General features: G+C 39.5%; 1 protein-coding gene across 1 annotated transcript; it reads right to left on the reverse strand.

Moving 5' to 3' along the window:
• Positions 1–9,770: 9,770 nt before the first annotated feature.
• On the reverse strand, positions 9,771–11,017 carry LOC139875960 (uncharacterized). The gene is made up of 2 exons (XM_071863273.1): positions 10,394–11,017; positions 9,771–10,301 (listed from the first exon to the last, which is right to left on the reverse strand). The coding sequence occupies exons 1-2, from the start codon at positions 11,015–11,017 to the stop codon at positions 9,771–9,773; spliced, it is 1,155 nt and encodes a 384-aa protein (XP_071719374.1).
• Between the last annotated feature and the right edge of the window lie 5,399 nt (positions 11,018–16,416).

The following is a 16,416-nucleotide window of genomic DNA, read 5'->3' on the forward strand; positions in this document are numbered from 1 at the left end:
AGGTTACTGATCAGATCCCGAAAAACAGTGAACAAGTGCTCCGGTAGGGTTCTTAGTGCTTGATGCACATCACGGTTCTCATTCTTGATGCTTGTAGCTTCAAGTGTACAACTCGTTGATGGTTTAGCATCACTTTTGACTAAGATTCTACCATAAATACACAATATGTTAAGACCAAGTAATAACACAACTCATTTAAGAGTCTTAGATGGATGATGAACCAAGGTTACATCATATCCTTAGTCTTAACACAAATACAAGTCCTATTTACAAACAAAGTTACAAACTTTACATCAATCAAACAAGTATGAACATGATCTAAGTCAAATGAGGTGATGGAACCCTAAGCTAGAGAGCTTGGATCCTTTTCACACAAGTTGCAAGGTTACAAAGCTAGAAAGCTTGAACCTTTAGAGTTCTTGAAGATCTTGAAGCATAAAGCTTAGATCTTTAAGTTACATGAAGACCATAAACACAAGTTTTGATCTTTATAACAAATTAATGAGATCACAAGTTAGAAAACTTAGATCCAACAAAAGATATGAAGATCCAAGCTAGAAAGCTTGCATCTTGATTGTTCTTGAAGATCTTGAAGCATAAAGCTTGGATCTTTAAGTTACATGAAGATTACAAACACAAGTTTGAATCTTTAATACAAAATAACAAGATTAAAGCTAAAAAGTTTTAGATCTACAAAGTTGGTGAAGATTCAAAGCTAGAAAGCTTGAATCTTCCATGTTCTTGAAGGATTCAAATCCATGTTTGAATCTACAAGATGTAATCAAGATCAAAGCTAAAAAGCAAGACCCTTTGATGATGATGATGGTCACGAAAATAATAGAAGGAGAAGAAGAAGTAAAGTTCAAAATTACTTACACTTTTAGAGAGAGAAAGAACTAGAGAGAATTAGAGAGTGAGTGTGTTTGAATTAGAAATGAAAGCAAGTGTAAAATGGGAGGAATGAGGCTTGTATTTATAGTGAAATGAGGGTGGGGGAGGCCTTCTTGGCCGTGATTTTTGGTAGGGGGAGGGGGAGACAAGATTTACTTTTTGGTTAATGGTTGTCTAAAGTAGGTACTTATGTTGGTATCCCATGCAACATTAGGGATAATACTTGACATAAATGCTAGCATGTTCCCTCTAATAAATGGGCATTTGTCTTACTTATTAATGGGTCACTAGTAATTAATAAGTGGGCTAAATAAATGGGCTACAAGCTAGAGTAGGGTGGGCTTAAGTCCAACAAGGTAGAAAGTCCAACAAGACTAACTAGTAAGCATAATTAAATTACTACGTATAATTAAGCATCCATAAACCCAAGTAATTATTATTATAAAATAATAATTAATATTCCGTAGTCATAATCTTCCGGTTACGACAAAAGTTAAACGTGCGCGCAGTTCGCGGTTTAATCGAAACGTTAAGTGACACTAACGGTCATAAAGCATCCGGTGATCAAGTTAAGTATCCTACATACTCTAAGGCATGTTTTAACATATAAATGAAAGTAAACCATGTATATAAAGGTTCCAGAGTATAAAGTAGCACAGTACGCACAAATACGCAATTTCGCTAAAATACAAGGCACAAAAGCAAGTCGAAAGAGTCGAGCCGTTACATTACCCACCTGTTAATGGAAATTTCGTCTCGAAATTTAAGCTGAGGTAGGTGTTGAAGTCGGGAAGAGGTGAGGATACTTCTGCATCATTTGATCCTCTCGTTCCCAAGTAAACTCAGGTCCACGTTTGGCATTCCATCGAACTCGGACGATCAGAATCTTGTTGCGTTTCAAAGTTTTAACCTCACGGTCCATAATTTCGACATGTTCTTCCACGAAGTAGAGTTTGTCATCAATCGTAAGTTCCTCTAGGGGTATGATAAGTTCCGGTGGAGCAAGACACTTCTTCAAATTTGATACGTGGAAGGTAGGATGAACAACACTCAACTGAGTTGGGAGATCCAGACGGTAAGCTACGGGTCTAACACGCTCCAAGATTTCAAAAGGACCAATGTATCGCGGGTTTAACTTTCCGCGCTTTCCAAATCGGATCACACCTTTCCAAGGTGCGACTTTCAACATCACACGGTCACCCACGTTGAATTCGAAGTCTTTACGTTTAAGATCAGCATAACTCTTTTGGCGATCACGGGCGTTCTTAAGTCTCGCTTGAATCTGGGCAATCTTCTCCGTCGTTTCATGGACTATCTCGGGTCTGGTGATTTGCACTTCGCCTAACTCGGCCCAACAAATAAGAGAACGGCACTTGCGGCCATACAACGCTTCAAAAGGTGCGGCATTAATACTCGAGTGATAACTGTTGTTGTAAGAGAATTCAGCTAACGGCAAATGTCATTCCCAAGACTTTCCGAAGTCAATAACACAAGCACGCAACATGTCCTCTAAAGTCTGAATCGTTCGTTCGCTCTGACCGTCGGTCTGCGGGTGATATGCAGTGCTCATGTCGAGACGAGTTCCCAAGGCTTCTTGCAAAGAACGCCAGAATCTGGAAGCAAAACGGGGATCGCGATCTGAGATAATTGATAGAGGTACACCATGACGAGACACAACTTCTTTGATGTACAGTTGAGTAAGTCTCTCTATTGTATCTGTTTCCTTCATTGCTAGGAAATGAGCAGATTTGGTAAGACGGTCAACGATAACCCAGATTGTATCGTATCCGCCCACCGTCCTTGGTAGCTTCATGATGAAATCCATCGTAATTGCTTCCCATTTCCATTGTGGGATTTCCAGTTGTTGAAGTAATCCAGATGGCCTCTGATGTTCAGCCTTAACCTTCGAACAAGTCAAATACCTCCCAACATAAGTTGCAACATCCTTCTTAAGATTAGGCCACCAATACTGTTCCTTAAGATCATGGTACATTTTGGCGGCTCCTGGATGAATCGAATATCTCGACTTGTGGGCTTCATCAAGTATAAGGCTTTGTAAATCTCCATAACGAGGTACCCAAATTCTTCCGGCATAACATCGGAGTCCAGACTCCTTAACCTCGAATTTAGAGACGAGAATGTTCAAGTATTCACAGAATATGTTCTCTTCCTTGAGAGCCTCTTCTTGGGCTACTCGGATCTGGCTATTGAGGTTCGAATGAATGGTGATGTTCAAGGCACGGACGCGAAGGGGTACCGTTCTCTCCTTTCGACTCAGAGCGTCAACTACAACATTGGCTTTGCCAGGATGGTAACAGAGTTCACAATCATAGTCATTCAGTGTCTCGATCCATTGAAGTTGTCTCATATTCAGCTGCTTCTGATCAAAGATGTGCTGGAGGCTTTTGTGATCGGTGAATATGGTACTCTTTGTCCCATAAAGATAGTATCTCCACAACTTCAAAGCGAAGACAACGGCTCCAAGTTCGAGATCATGGGTAGTGTAGATTTGCTCGTGTATCTTCAGTTGACGAGAAGCATAAGTAATGACCTTCGTTCTTTGCATCAATACGCAACCAAAACCATTTTTCGAAGCATCGCAGTACACAACGAAGTCGTCACTACCTTCAGGAAGCGACAAGATAGGTGTAGTGGTTTACTTCTGCTTCAAGTCTTGGAATGCTGATTCGTGTTCTTTCTCCCAAACGAACTTCTTCCCTTTGTGAGTCAGTGCGGTCAAAGGACGCGCAATCAACGAAAAACCTTCAATAAATCTTCGGTAATAACCGTCAAGGCCTAGAAATTGGCGGATGTGAGCTGGAGTAGTGGGTGTCTCCCACTTGCTGATAGCCTCGATATTTGCAGGATCAACTTTGATACCTTGATCACTCACAATATGACCCAGAAATTGGACTTCCTTCAACCAAAATTCACACTTGGAGAATTTGGCATAAACTTGTTCTTATCTCAAGAGTTCAAGTACTAGTCGGAGATGATGTTCATGTTCTTCTTCACTCTTGGAGTAGATGAGGATATCATCTATGAAGACGATAACGAACTTATCCAGGTATGGCTTGCATACTCGATTCATGAGGTCCATGAATACAGCGGGTGCGTTGGTCAAACCGAACGGCATCACGAGAAACTCATATTGACCATAGCGGGTTCTGAACGCAGTCTTCATCACATCACTCTCCTTCACCCTCAACTGGTGATAACCGGATCGCAAATCGATCTTAGAGTAAATGCTTGATCCTTGCAGCTGATCAAAAAGATCGTCAATTCGGGGAAGAGGATATCGATTCTTGATCGTTAATTTGTTAAGTTCGTGGTAGTCGATACACATGCGGAAGGATCCGTCCTTCTTCTTCATGAATAAAACAGGTGCGCCCCAAGGCGATGAACTCGGTTGGATAAACCCTAGGTCGAGTAATTCCAGCAGTTGACTCTGCAACTCTTGCAGTTCGAAAGGTGCTAGTCGATAAGGTGCACGAGCTACGGGTGCAGCTCCTGGCACTAGATCGATCTGGAATTCCACGGCTCTCGGTGGCAGTAATTCAGGCAGTTCTTTCGGAAATACGTCGGGGAATTCATTCACGATTCGCACATCATTCACGCTCTTCTCTTCTGTTTCTAAAGCCTTCACATGTGCTAAAATAGTAAGACGTCCTTTCTTCATGATCTTTTGTGCTTTCATACAACTAATGAGGTTCAGCTTCGAACTACATCTCTCTCCGTATATAACCAGTGGCTCACCATATCCTTGTGGTCTACAAAAAGGTTTATCTCCACAGATAACGCCAGCCCTCACTTTGGTCAACCAGTCCATGCCGACAATCACGTCAAAGCTTCCCGATTTGATGGTATCAAGCCAATTGCGAAATCCACACCAGCTATGTTGATAATAGCTCCTCAGCCAATTTGGTCGACTTTCTCAAGTTTTCCATTGGCTACCTCAACTAGCATACTCTCCTCTAAAGGCACTAACGACCAATCTATCTTGGAGCAAAAGTGTCTACAAACATAGCTCCTATCGGCACCAATATCAAATAGGACAGAAGCTAATAGATTGTTGATAGTAAATATACCTATAACCAAGTCGGGGTTCTCACGGGCATCCCTTGCATTTACATTGAAAGCTCTTCCATGCGGGGGTCCGCCGTCCTTTCACTTGTTGGGACACTCATTCCTGAAGTGGCCCTGTTGTCCACACTCATAACACTTTCTTGGTCCATTGGAGTTGGTCCTCATAGCTGGGATGGGAATCTTGAAGTCCTTGTCAATATGCCCGGTCCTTTTGCACTTTTCACAGACCACATTACACTACCCGGTATGGTGCTTGTAGCACCTCTTGTACTGCGGTAGAGTACCCTTGTAGTTGGGGTTCGAGCTAGGGGTCGGGTTGGGGTTCCTTCTGTCGTTATGCCTCTTAGTGGGGGTTTGATCATAGACTCTCCCCTTGTTGTTGTCCCACTTACGCTTATCACCACTGGCTCCCGATTCGGATTTTGCCTTTTCCGATTCCTTGCTGATAATTTGGTTTATAAGGGTTTGCGCCATGCGCATAGCTACCGGGACGTTGGGTGGATTAGAAGAGGTGACATTTCCTTGAATGGACTTGGGATGTCCCCACAAGTATCGCTCCATTCTCTTAAATTTCGGGGTAACCATCGTGGGACACATCAGCGCTAATTCCAGATACCTACGGTTGTAACCATCAAGATCGTTTCCCACAACCTTCAACTCCCAGAATTCAACCTCCATTTTCTGTATCTCTGCTCTGGGGCAGTACTCTTCGATCAGGGCTCCCTTAAATTCTTCCCACAGAGTGGCATAAGCCTTGTCAATACCCTTAGCTTGAGCCAGTGTGTTCCACCAGGTTAGGGCGCCATCTGACAGCGTACACGAAGCATACTTGGTTTTGTTCTCCTCTGAGCAGTTGCTTACACGGAACACAGCTTCTAATTTCTCAAACCACCTAGTCAAACCAACTGGCCCCTCAGTACCGCTAAAGTTGTGGGGCTTGCAGCTTTGAAACTCTTTGTATGTGCACCCGTTACGAATGGGCTGGTTAACTAGTGGAGCTTGTGGGTTGATTTCCGTAATAGCTGCGGCTACTCTCTCAGCGATCATTTCCTCAATCTGTGCTACTGTGGGTGCTGCTCGTCCGTTTGCCATTGCTCTTCTAAACAGAAATTTTGACTTAAGTCAAAATCCAGCATTTAATAAATAGTAATATAGTATATAGCAACAAACATTGAACCAACGTAACACATGTTAACTAAGCAATGCACTAGATACAGATACCACAGAAACAACATACAGTAACGTAGTTAGAATACCGCACAAAAAGTAAACAACACTGAGTTCCATCCATTAATAATAAGTTGCATACATCCGCATAAGTTCGTACAGTACATGAGTAAAACATGAAACTACAACGAGATTACATAATGAAATCTACTATAAAGCCCTATGGTGACGGTGGGTAAAGGATGTCCATCACGTGGAACATCTGGTCCTCAAGCTCAGTTACCCGAGCACGGAGGATCTCCACTTCCCTCGTCAGTTCCTCGACGGAGGGAGATGGTGGGGCAGGCGGTGCAGTCGGTACAGGTGGTGCAGATGGTCCAGCACCAGAAGTAGATGCTGCATAGTGGTAAGGCTTACGCACAAATGGATCAGCAGGGTAAGGCACAACCCGCTTATGGGCGGTGACCCTAGTCCTCAGTCCATGTGCACTAACGAATGGTCGACCTCCGTTAACCCCTGGAATAATGGTACCATCGAAATGATACCGCTTCTTCGGCGGGGTAGAGGGTGGCTGCACGGGCATCTCCTCAGGGTCCTCGTCGGAATCATCGTCACTGGAATCATCGGAGGATGAGTCGTCGGATGATGAGTCATCGTAAACAGCTGGAGGTGGCGACACTCGGGGGCCTGTAGTCATAATCCGGTATCTGAAAGGTGGGATCGGTATGACACGTCCATCAGGAAGGCGTCAGCACCAATGGTTATGCTCATTACGGAACGGGACGTCCCGTATTCCCCAAGAATCACAGCACCACCGGGATGGGGCTGTGGCTCCGGAGGTACTGGGATGAGTGGAGCTGGAATCTCTGGTGGATCCTCATGTCCATCTGGGATAACCACTGGGTCGGGTACATGGCTGCTGGCTCCGGAGGACGAAGTGCCAGGGTCGCTGGAGTGTGTCGACGACGGGATCTGAGAATCGGCAACAATGGCAGGCGAGGTGGCGGATGTGTCTGAGACGCTCTCCCAAATGAGAACGGGCGGGATATCCGACATCTGAACAAGGAAATATAACTTTTTCCGTGTCAGCAAGTCATAAAGCAAGCACGTATTAGGCACTACAGCAACCTAGGTTGTCTAAAACAGTATACAGCATGGCAATAATAACAATGCTAAACAGAAATAACATGTGAAAGCAGATGGTAATCATGCAATAGCGGAAATAAGCATACAGCAAGTTCACATGTCAGTAAAGATAAGCAATAGCATGCAGTAATATCACATAGCAGTAAAAGTAATCAGTAGCATGCAGTAAGTTTCGCAGAAACAAGTAAACTAGCAAGTTGTAGATTAGTCCTATTAGTGAATCCTACTCGGGTCGGTCTAGACTCACTAATGCAACCTAATTCCCTACAACCAATGTTCTGATACCAAATGTAACATCCCAGGTAAAACGTTCCCCGTAGCATGATATTGTCCGCTTTGCCCATAGGCGCACGGATTTTTCTTGGCGGCCAAACACGACGAGCACTTTCCCATGAGGTCACCCATCCTGGTAGTGCTCTCCCCTGAGCACACTTAACTGCAGAGTTCTCATTCGATCTGCTGCGCTTGTGGTCCCAAAACGCGTCATGCTAGGAAAGGTCTCCACACCCTTATAAGGCATGCTTCGTTCCCCTCTCCAACCGATGTGGGACGGATGTAACACGGATGTTACATTTGCCACACACGAAAGAAAAATTACCCAGCAAGTCGATCATTGAATGAAGTTCACCTACAGCCCTACCGGTTGGGTTTCACCTCCAGTTCCAAGCCCACGAACAAACAGCACCCGAATCATCCAGCAACACTCATTCCTTGACTGTTATATTAGGATCTAAATCAAGTTTATAAAGTCTAGGAAAAAGGATACTTATTTTATTGCTTCCAATCCAACTGTCATGCCAGAATAGTGTAGAGCCGCTATCACCCACTGTTTTGGAGAATGAATCTTTGAAGCTCACTTGTAACTCCTCAATTGTTGTACCTGCTCGAATAATATTATTCCATACACCTATTGTCGAGGAATGCGTGTTTACATTCTCCGATAATAGGCCACCATTAGGACCATAAATACTACGAATTACTTTGACCCAAAGAGAATCGGTTTCAGTTTTAAACCTCCACCACCATTTTCCCAATAAAGCAAGATTTTTACCCCTTAAAGATCCAATATTTAAACTCCTATTCCCAAAAGTATTTAAAACATTTTCCCATTTGACCCAAGATATCTTTGATTCCGAACCCGACCCGCCCCAAAAGAATTTGCGTCTCACACACTCGAGGGATTTTATCACACCCGGCGGCGCACGAAAGAGCGAGAAGTAGTACAATGGGAGACTCGGTAGAACCGATTTAATAAGGACCAGTCTTCCTCCAAAAGACATTGATTTCATTTTCCACCCCGAAAGCCTATCATTGAACTTGTCAATAACCACATTCCAATCGTTTATTTTCCTCATCTTCGAACCAATTGGTAAGCCTAGGTAAATAAAAGGAAACGATCTAACTTGACACCTCATTTGTCGTGCTAACAAATTAAGATCCGATCCCTCAAACCCAACACCATAGACACAACTCTTTTGAAGGTTGACCTTCAACCCTGAGGTAAGCTCAAAGCATTTTAGTAAATTCATTAGGTTTATTGCATTTGCTCGACTCCCTTCCCCAAAAAAGATAGTGTCGTCCGCGTATTGAAGATGTGAGATTAAAACTTTATCTTTCCCGACCTCGATTCCATTAAAGAGTCCTCTATCCAAAGCTGCCTTCGTAAGGATATTTAATCCTTCCGCCGTCAGAATGAATAAGAAAGGAGATAACGGATCTCCTTGTCGAACCCGCCTACCTAGTGAAAATTCATTCGTAGGGGCGCCATTAACAAGTATAGAGATAGAAGTCGATTTGAGGCAAGTCATAATCCACTTCCTCCATTTATGCCCGAAACCCATGCATTTCATAACCTCTAGTAGAAAGTTCCAATTTAGGCTATCGAAAGCTTTCTCAAAATCCGCTTTAAAGATGAACCCTTTTTTCCAACTAGATCTCAAAAAATCAACAGTTTCATTTGCTATTAGTGCCCCGTCTAGAATAAAACGACCCTTTAGAAAGGAGCTTTGCTCCGAGCCGATTAAAGAAGGTAGAATCTTCCTCAAGCGATTTGAAAGTAATTTTGCCACAATTTTGTAGTAACTACCGATAAGACTAATCAGTCAATACTACCCTAAATCTAGCGGATCTTTCTTTTTGGGTATTAGCGTGACGAAAGAGGCGTTGCACCCTCTAGATATTTCCCCATTTTCCCAAAACCACGAAATTGCCTCGACAAGATCATCCTTTATAACATTCCAAAATTTCTTATAAAATCTAAAATTAAACCCATCGGGTCCCGGTGCTTTCGTACTCCCACACTCATTTATAGCCTCCAATATTTCGGATTCCATAAATTTACACTCTAATGCATCAGCTTCCTCTTTGGTAATAGAAGGGTAATGTGAATCTTCCATTGAAGGCCTCTCAATGTCAGGTTCCTCGAACACTTTTTTGAAATGGTTATATGCCTCTGACTTAATATCGGATGGGTTGTCATTTCACGAACCGTTAATGGTGAGACCCCGGATGTTGCATCTATTGTAGTTGTTCCTTATAAACGAGTGAAAATATTTTGTATTCTCGTCCCCCTCGAGTACCCATCTAACCCTAGGCTTTTGTTTCAACATACTTATTTTGATATTCTCTTTGTCGATCCATTCTTTTCTCGCCTTGTTCCACGATTCCAATTCACTGTTATTTAGCTGACATGTTTCAGCTTTTAATTCCAAATTTTGTGCCAAATTTTTAAGGACTTCAATATCCCCATCTAACTGACCATAGTTTGATGAGCTCCATGACCTGAGTGCAATTTTAACGACCTTTAATTTATTCAGGAAGCATTTATCTTTGCGTGTACCCGTCTGCTCAGAATTTTCCCACGCATCCATAATGACCTGCTCGAAACCATTTTCATTGAACCACGCATCAAACAGTTTAAAAGGCTTTGGGCTAAAATCCTTCTCGCTATCTTTCAACACAATTGGGCAATGATCAGAGTCTTTTCTCTCGAGAGCAACAACTGTAATATCCTTCCACAGAGCGAAAAATGCTTCATTAACTAGAAAACGATCTAGTTTGCTAAACTTAATCCTATCATCACTAACTCAATTGTAAATTCTACCCCTAGCGGAATATCCATCAAATCATTGGATTGTATAAAATTATTGAATCTTTTGGCCCTACTTTCAACAAATTCACAATTTAATCGCTCCGATTGGTCTCTTACTTCGTTGAAATCCCCGCATATCACCCAAGGTTCATTACTATCCCTTAACAGAACAGTAAGATTGTCCCATAGATTTTGTTTACTGTTGTCGTCGTAAGGGCCGTAGACGTTGAGAATATTAATCTCAATACCACTACTCTTCCATTTACCCCGAATACCGATTACCCGATCGACTTTATGGACGTCTATTGGCTCAAAGACATTCAAATCCCAAATTAACAATTGACCCCCTGATTTGCCTATCATTTCTTGTTGTATGAAATCGCACTCTGTTGAACCCCAAAGTTTGTGAACCCATGAATCCTTAACAATACGAAGCTTAGTTTCTTGGAGAGCACAAAAGGACGGTTTCTCATTTGCAATTAGTTTCTTAACAGTATTGAATTTGCTGAATTTACCAGACCCGAACCCTCTTATGTTGTAGGAGACTATCTTCATTTTAAACAAAAATTCGACAGAAAATAGCAGAACACTTACAGAGCAGAAGCCTTCTTTTACCATTTTAATCCCAGACGGCATCCATACTCGTGGATACCCTCTGTGTTGATTGAATTAAACGAGCAAGAGGATTCTTTGTTCGCCCCATCATTCAACTGACTTGGCTTGCTTCTTCCACTCACCAATTTCGATCCCAATTTAGAACTTGTATCTGCACAAGAGGTACACCTAGTTCTCATTGGCTGAGAATTAGGTCTAACCTTTCATGCCGAATTTTTGAGATTTATCATTCTTGAAGAGGTTTTCCATTTACGAATGCTAGACCAGCAACAATCCTTTTTGCTTGAATCCGAATGCTTCGAAGCTATCGCCTTGACTTTTCCATCTCTGCAACAATGGTTTATCTTCTCACTTGGCCCACGTAAATTATTTGTACTTTGATCAGGTGAGTTAGATGTAAGCGTCTCTCTATTTTTCACGAGTTGGGCTTCTTCCATCGAGCCCACCCCCTGAGATGGGCTTTTAATAATATTTGGGTTATTCTCACCTTGGTGGGTTTTAGGGCTCATTGGGCCATTGGATGTATCAGGGCCCAAGTTTACACAAGTTTTAGTAGTGTCCGATCCCACCTTCTCCTGTTGAATTACCCTAGGTGAAACCGTATCCAAACCTGGATTTATTCTCTCTTGGGATAAAACATTGCCTGTTGTAGCCATCATGGGAATTCCCCCATAATTAATGTTTTCTTTGGAAGGTGTGCAATCGATCTTATCTATGCAGACATCATCATTACTATGATACCCTCTCTCTTCACCTTTCCAATAACCCGAATCTTCATCTCCAATTGCCAGATTTGGATTATCCTGGTCACCGTCACCGGAGTTATGGATATCGTTTGGACCTCCATTTTCATGCTGATCTTCGTTTAACGTATCCTTCCTGTTAGCTTCTGCATCTGGATCTAGGATGACTTCATTACCCTCATCTTCAGAATAATCATACGTATCCTCCACAAAATCATCATCCTCATCGCCATCTTCTTCAGAGTAAGTACTATTCACTTCAACGTTTGCATCTAACTTTGCACTGCCATCAAAGGAAATTTGGACCATTCTATTGCTATCTTCTTTAACCCGGACATAGACTATTTCTTCATCATCTACTAGATCAACCCATGATAATGCTAAAAAAGAACATATATTTCATAGCATTATTCCTTAAGAAAGACAAGATTTTAGTTGGTATTGTTCGATTTACAAGCGATATTCGTTTAAATTTTAAAAAGAGAAGATAAAAGGCAGATTCGACAAATTGAAGACAAAAAGGTCCAAAGAGCTAAAAAGTACAAGATACAATTAAAAAGGTTCAAAATATTGATGAGGAACGTCTCAAAATGACAAGAGTAAAAGTTACAAGACGCAAAGTACGCGATTTAAAATAATACGCGAGGACGTCCGAAAATCCGGAACCGGGACCTGAGCCAAGAAGAAACGCCCGACGCAACGGACCAAAAATATCTAGTCTACTATGCACAAGAATATAATATAATATATATATAATTATATATAATTATATATTATATTATATATTATTATATTACGTCGGCAAGAAGAAAACAAATCAATTTGGCTGGATCCAGGGTGGCCATGCGACTCGCATGGCCAGAGGCACAAATCCATGCGAGTCGCATGGAGTGAAATTGCTGGTCAGGTCCTATATAAAGCCAGTTTTCTGCCGAGTTTTAATCATCTTTTTCTTCCTCTTCATACGTAAAATTTATATTTATATTTATAATTTATATTTTAATTTTAATTATAATTCTAATAATAAGGGTATGTTAGCGAATGTTGTAAGGGTGTAAGTCGAAATTCTGTCCGTGTAACGCTACGCTATTTTTAATCATTGTAAGTTATGTTCAACCTTTTTATATTAATGTCTCGTAGCTAAGTTATTATTATGCTTATTTAAAACGAAGTAATCATGATGTTGGGCTAATTACTAAAATTGGGTAATTGGGGTTTGGACAAAAGAACGACACTTGTGGAAACTAGACTATGGGCTATTAATGGGCTTTATATTTGTTTAACTAAATGAAAGTTTGTTAATGTTAATATAAAGATTTACAATTGGGCGTCCCTATAAATTACCATATACACTCGATCGGACACGATGGGCGGGGTATTTATATGTACGAATAATCGTTCATTTAACCGGACACGGGAATGGATTAATAGCCACTAGAATAATTAAAACAGGGGTGAAATTACATTCAAGGGTAATTGGTGTAATTGTTAACAAAGTAGTAAAACCTTGGTTTACACGCAGTCGATAACCTGGTGTATTCATTAAACAAAGTATTAAAACCTTGTTACAATTCGAATCCCCAATTAGTTGGAATATTTAACTTCGGGTATAAGGATAATTTGACGAGGACACTCGCACTTTATATTTATGACTGATGGACTGTTATGGACAAAAACCAGACGGACATATTGAATAATTCAGGACAAAGGACAATTAACCCATGGGCATAAAACTAAAATCAACACGTCAAACATCATGATTACGGAAGTTTAAATAAGCATAATTCTTTTATTTCATATTTAATTTCCTTTATTTTATATTTAATTGCACTTCTAATTATCGCACTTTTATTTATTGTTATTTTATTTAATCGCACTTTTAATTATCGTACTTTTTAATTATCGCAATTTTATTTTATCGCATTTTTATTATTTGCAATTTCATTATCGTTATTTACTTTACGCTTTAATTTAAGTCTTGTATTTATTTAAAATTTTACATTAGGTTTTAACTGCGACTAAAGTTTTAAAATCGACAAACCGGTCATTAAACGGTAAAAAACCCCCCCCCCCCTTTATAATAATAATATTACTTATATATATGTTTGTATTTTTATAAAAGTAAACTAATATAGCGTTGAGCTTTGTTTAAAGATTTCCCTGTGGAACGAACCGGACTTACTAAAAACTACACTACTGTACGATTAGGTACACTGCCTATAAGTGTTGTAGCAAGGTTTAAGTATATCCATTCTATAAATAAATAAATATCTTGTGTAAAATTGTATCGTATTTAATAGTATTTTCGCACTAAAAATAATACTATTTTATATACACCTCGCTTTCACATCAAGTATTTTTGGCGCCGCTGCCGGGGAAAAACTCTTAAAAGCCGGAAGCGCAACGCTAATAAAAAAAAAACATATTTTAAAGTGTATTTTAAGTTTTCCTTTATTATTTACAAAATATTAAAGTATTTGTATTTTATTTTAGTATTTTATTAAGTTTTTATTTAAATTATATATTTATATCTTATATTATATATAAAACAGAAATTAAAAATAAATATTAAATAATTACGTGACCTGTCATTTGAACCAGTCCAATTGAACCAGTTCAGGGTGTCCATGCGACTCGCATGACCCACCCCCTTAAACCATGCGACTCGCATGAGGGGTCTGACAGGGCCACAAACAAACCCTAAAAACGCATTTATTACGGATATTATTTTATTATTATTAATTAAACCCTAATTTGATTTTATTATTATTAATTAAGTTTTTAGTTTAATTAATTTTAACTACTTTTAATTAGTTTTATTATATTTAAAACTTAATACTTTAATATAATTAATATAAAAATAATATTTTAATAAAAATTGTATTTTTTTTATCACTTTTTATTTCTTTTAATATTTTGTCCCTTTTTAATCGTTGTAGCGTAATATTTGTATTTTTAGCTCATATTTAATTTTAAAACTTAGTTTTTGCTATAGTTATTTTTACTCCTAGATTTTTAGGCTTTGCCGTAGAATTCCTTAAGTGCTTTTTCTTTAGACTAAGATTTAGGTGCTTTAGAATTTTGCGACGCCTTTTTAAGTTTTAGTTTCTTTTTAAGTTATTTCCATTTGGGATTTAGTTTTTCTTGTAAGCTTTAATATTTTTAGACCTTTTACTATGTACCAATTATCATTCCAATTAATAATTTCAATTTGCGATTATAATTTTAAGTTAGTTGTAGTAATAAGGTTAGTTAAGTATTTTTAAGTTTTTATAAGTTTCTTTTATTTTTCCGCCACCTTTTATTTTTCAACCATTTTTCCTTTTTCGACCTTTTTCGACGAACTCTTTTTCTCTCTTATTTCTCGCTATTCTAGTTTTAGGACTTAGAATTTTTTTTTTCTACTTCTTATCTAAATTTTCTTAAAATTACGAAAATTTATTTTAAGTGGTTAAATTAATAGACATCAAAATTTTCTGGTTCGTAGTAATAGTTGGATTTGTACGTGGACCGGGTTATTGGAGCCAAACAGTCCTCAATTATATTGAGACCAAACGAATCCTGCCCCTCTGCTGCATCTTTTGGCTATTCGAAACGTGGGCAAAATCAGAAAAGTCTATTGATTGGATAACTTATTATAATTTTTCTTTCCTTTTTAAAACTAATAGGATATTCAGTGAATGCACCGAGCAAGACGTTCATCACCTTTTGTACGTTCACCACCTGTAACTCGATCAAGACATCGTTTAACAAATATAACCGCCGTTGATTTTTCTTTAGAATCGTCATCCAGTCGACCAAGTACTTCAGTTCAAATTACCGATAATCCATTTTTTGAACCCGACCTCACAATTGATAATCCAGAAAATATTCAGGAACGGTTCATAGATCCTGAACCATTAAACTTTCCTCCGGAACCACCAATCATTCAAACAGAGATTGTTGAGGAACGAACTATTAAATCAGAACCATCTAGTGATACCGAGTCAACAAATTCAATTATGGAGAATCTGGAACCTTTAAGTATGGAAGACCGAATGAGAGCTAAACGCACTGGCCAAGGTCACGCAATTACTCATCCAGATATTAATGCGCCAGATTATGAAATCAAAGGACAAATTCTACACATGGTGACTAATCAATGCCAATTTAGTGGTGCGCCGAAGGAAGATCCAAATGAACATCTACGTACCTTTAATAGGATCTGCACACTATTTAAAATCCGAGAAGTGGAGGATGAACAGATATATCTCATGTTATTTCCCTGGACTTTAAAGGGAGAAGCCAAAGATTGGTTGGAATAGTTACCTGAAGGGGCGATCGATACATGGGACGTTTTAATTGACAAATTTCTTAAACAATTTTTTCCTGCATCTAAAGCCGTAAGACTTCAAGCAGAAATTGTTACGTTCACACAGAAACCAAATGAAACTCTATATGAGGCGTGGACAAGATATGGAAAGTTGTTAAGAGGATGTCCGCAACATGGTTTAGACACCTGTCAAATAGTACAAATATTCTACCGAGGATGCGACATCACTACAAGAAAAGACATAGATATAGCAGCTGGTGGTTCGATTATGAAGAAAACCGAAACTGATGCTTACAAAATTATTGATAATACTGCTTCCCACTCACATGAGTGGCACCAAGAAAAAGACATCATTAGATCATCTA

This window comes from Rutidosis leptorrhynchoides, chromosome 1, assembly GCF_046630445.1.
Source record: "Rutidosis leptorrhynchoides isolate AG116_Rl617_1_P2 chromosome 1, CSIRO_AGI_Rlap_v1, whole genome shotgun sequence".
NCBI classification, from domain to species: Eukaryota; Viridiplantae; Streptophyta; class Magnoliopsida; order Asterales; family Asteraceae; genus Rutidosis; species Rutidosis leptorrhynchoides.

What these genes read in the sequence shown, in the direction of transcription:
- LOC139875960 (XM_071863273.1), bottom strand. Translation starts at nt 11,017, where the DNA reads ATGCCGTCTGGGATTAAAATGGTAAAAGAAGGCTTCTGCTCTGTAAGT. An exon ending in TGATGGATATTCCGCTAGGG is followed by an intron (nt 10,302 to 10,393) that starts GTAGAATTTACA and finishes GCTCTGTGGAAG; the next exon opens with GATATTACAGTTGTTGCTCT.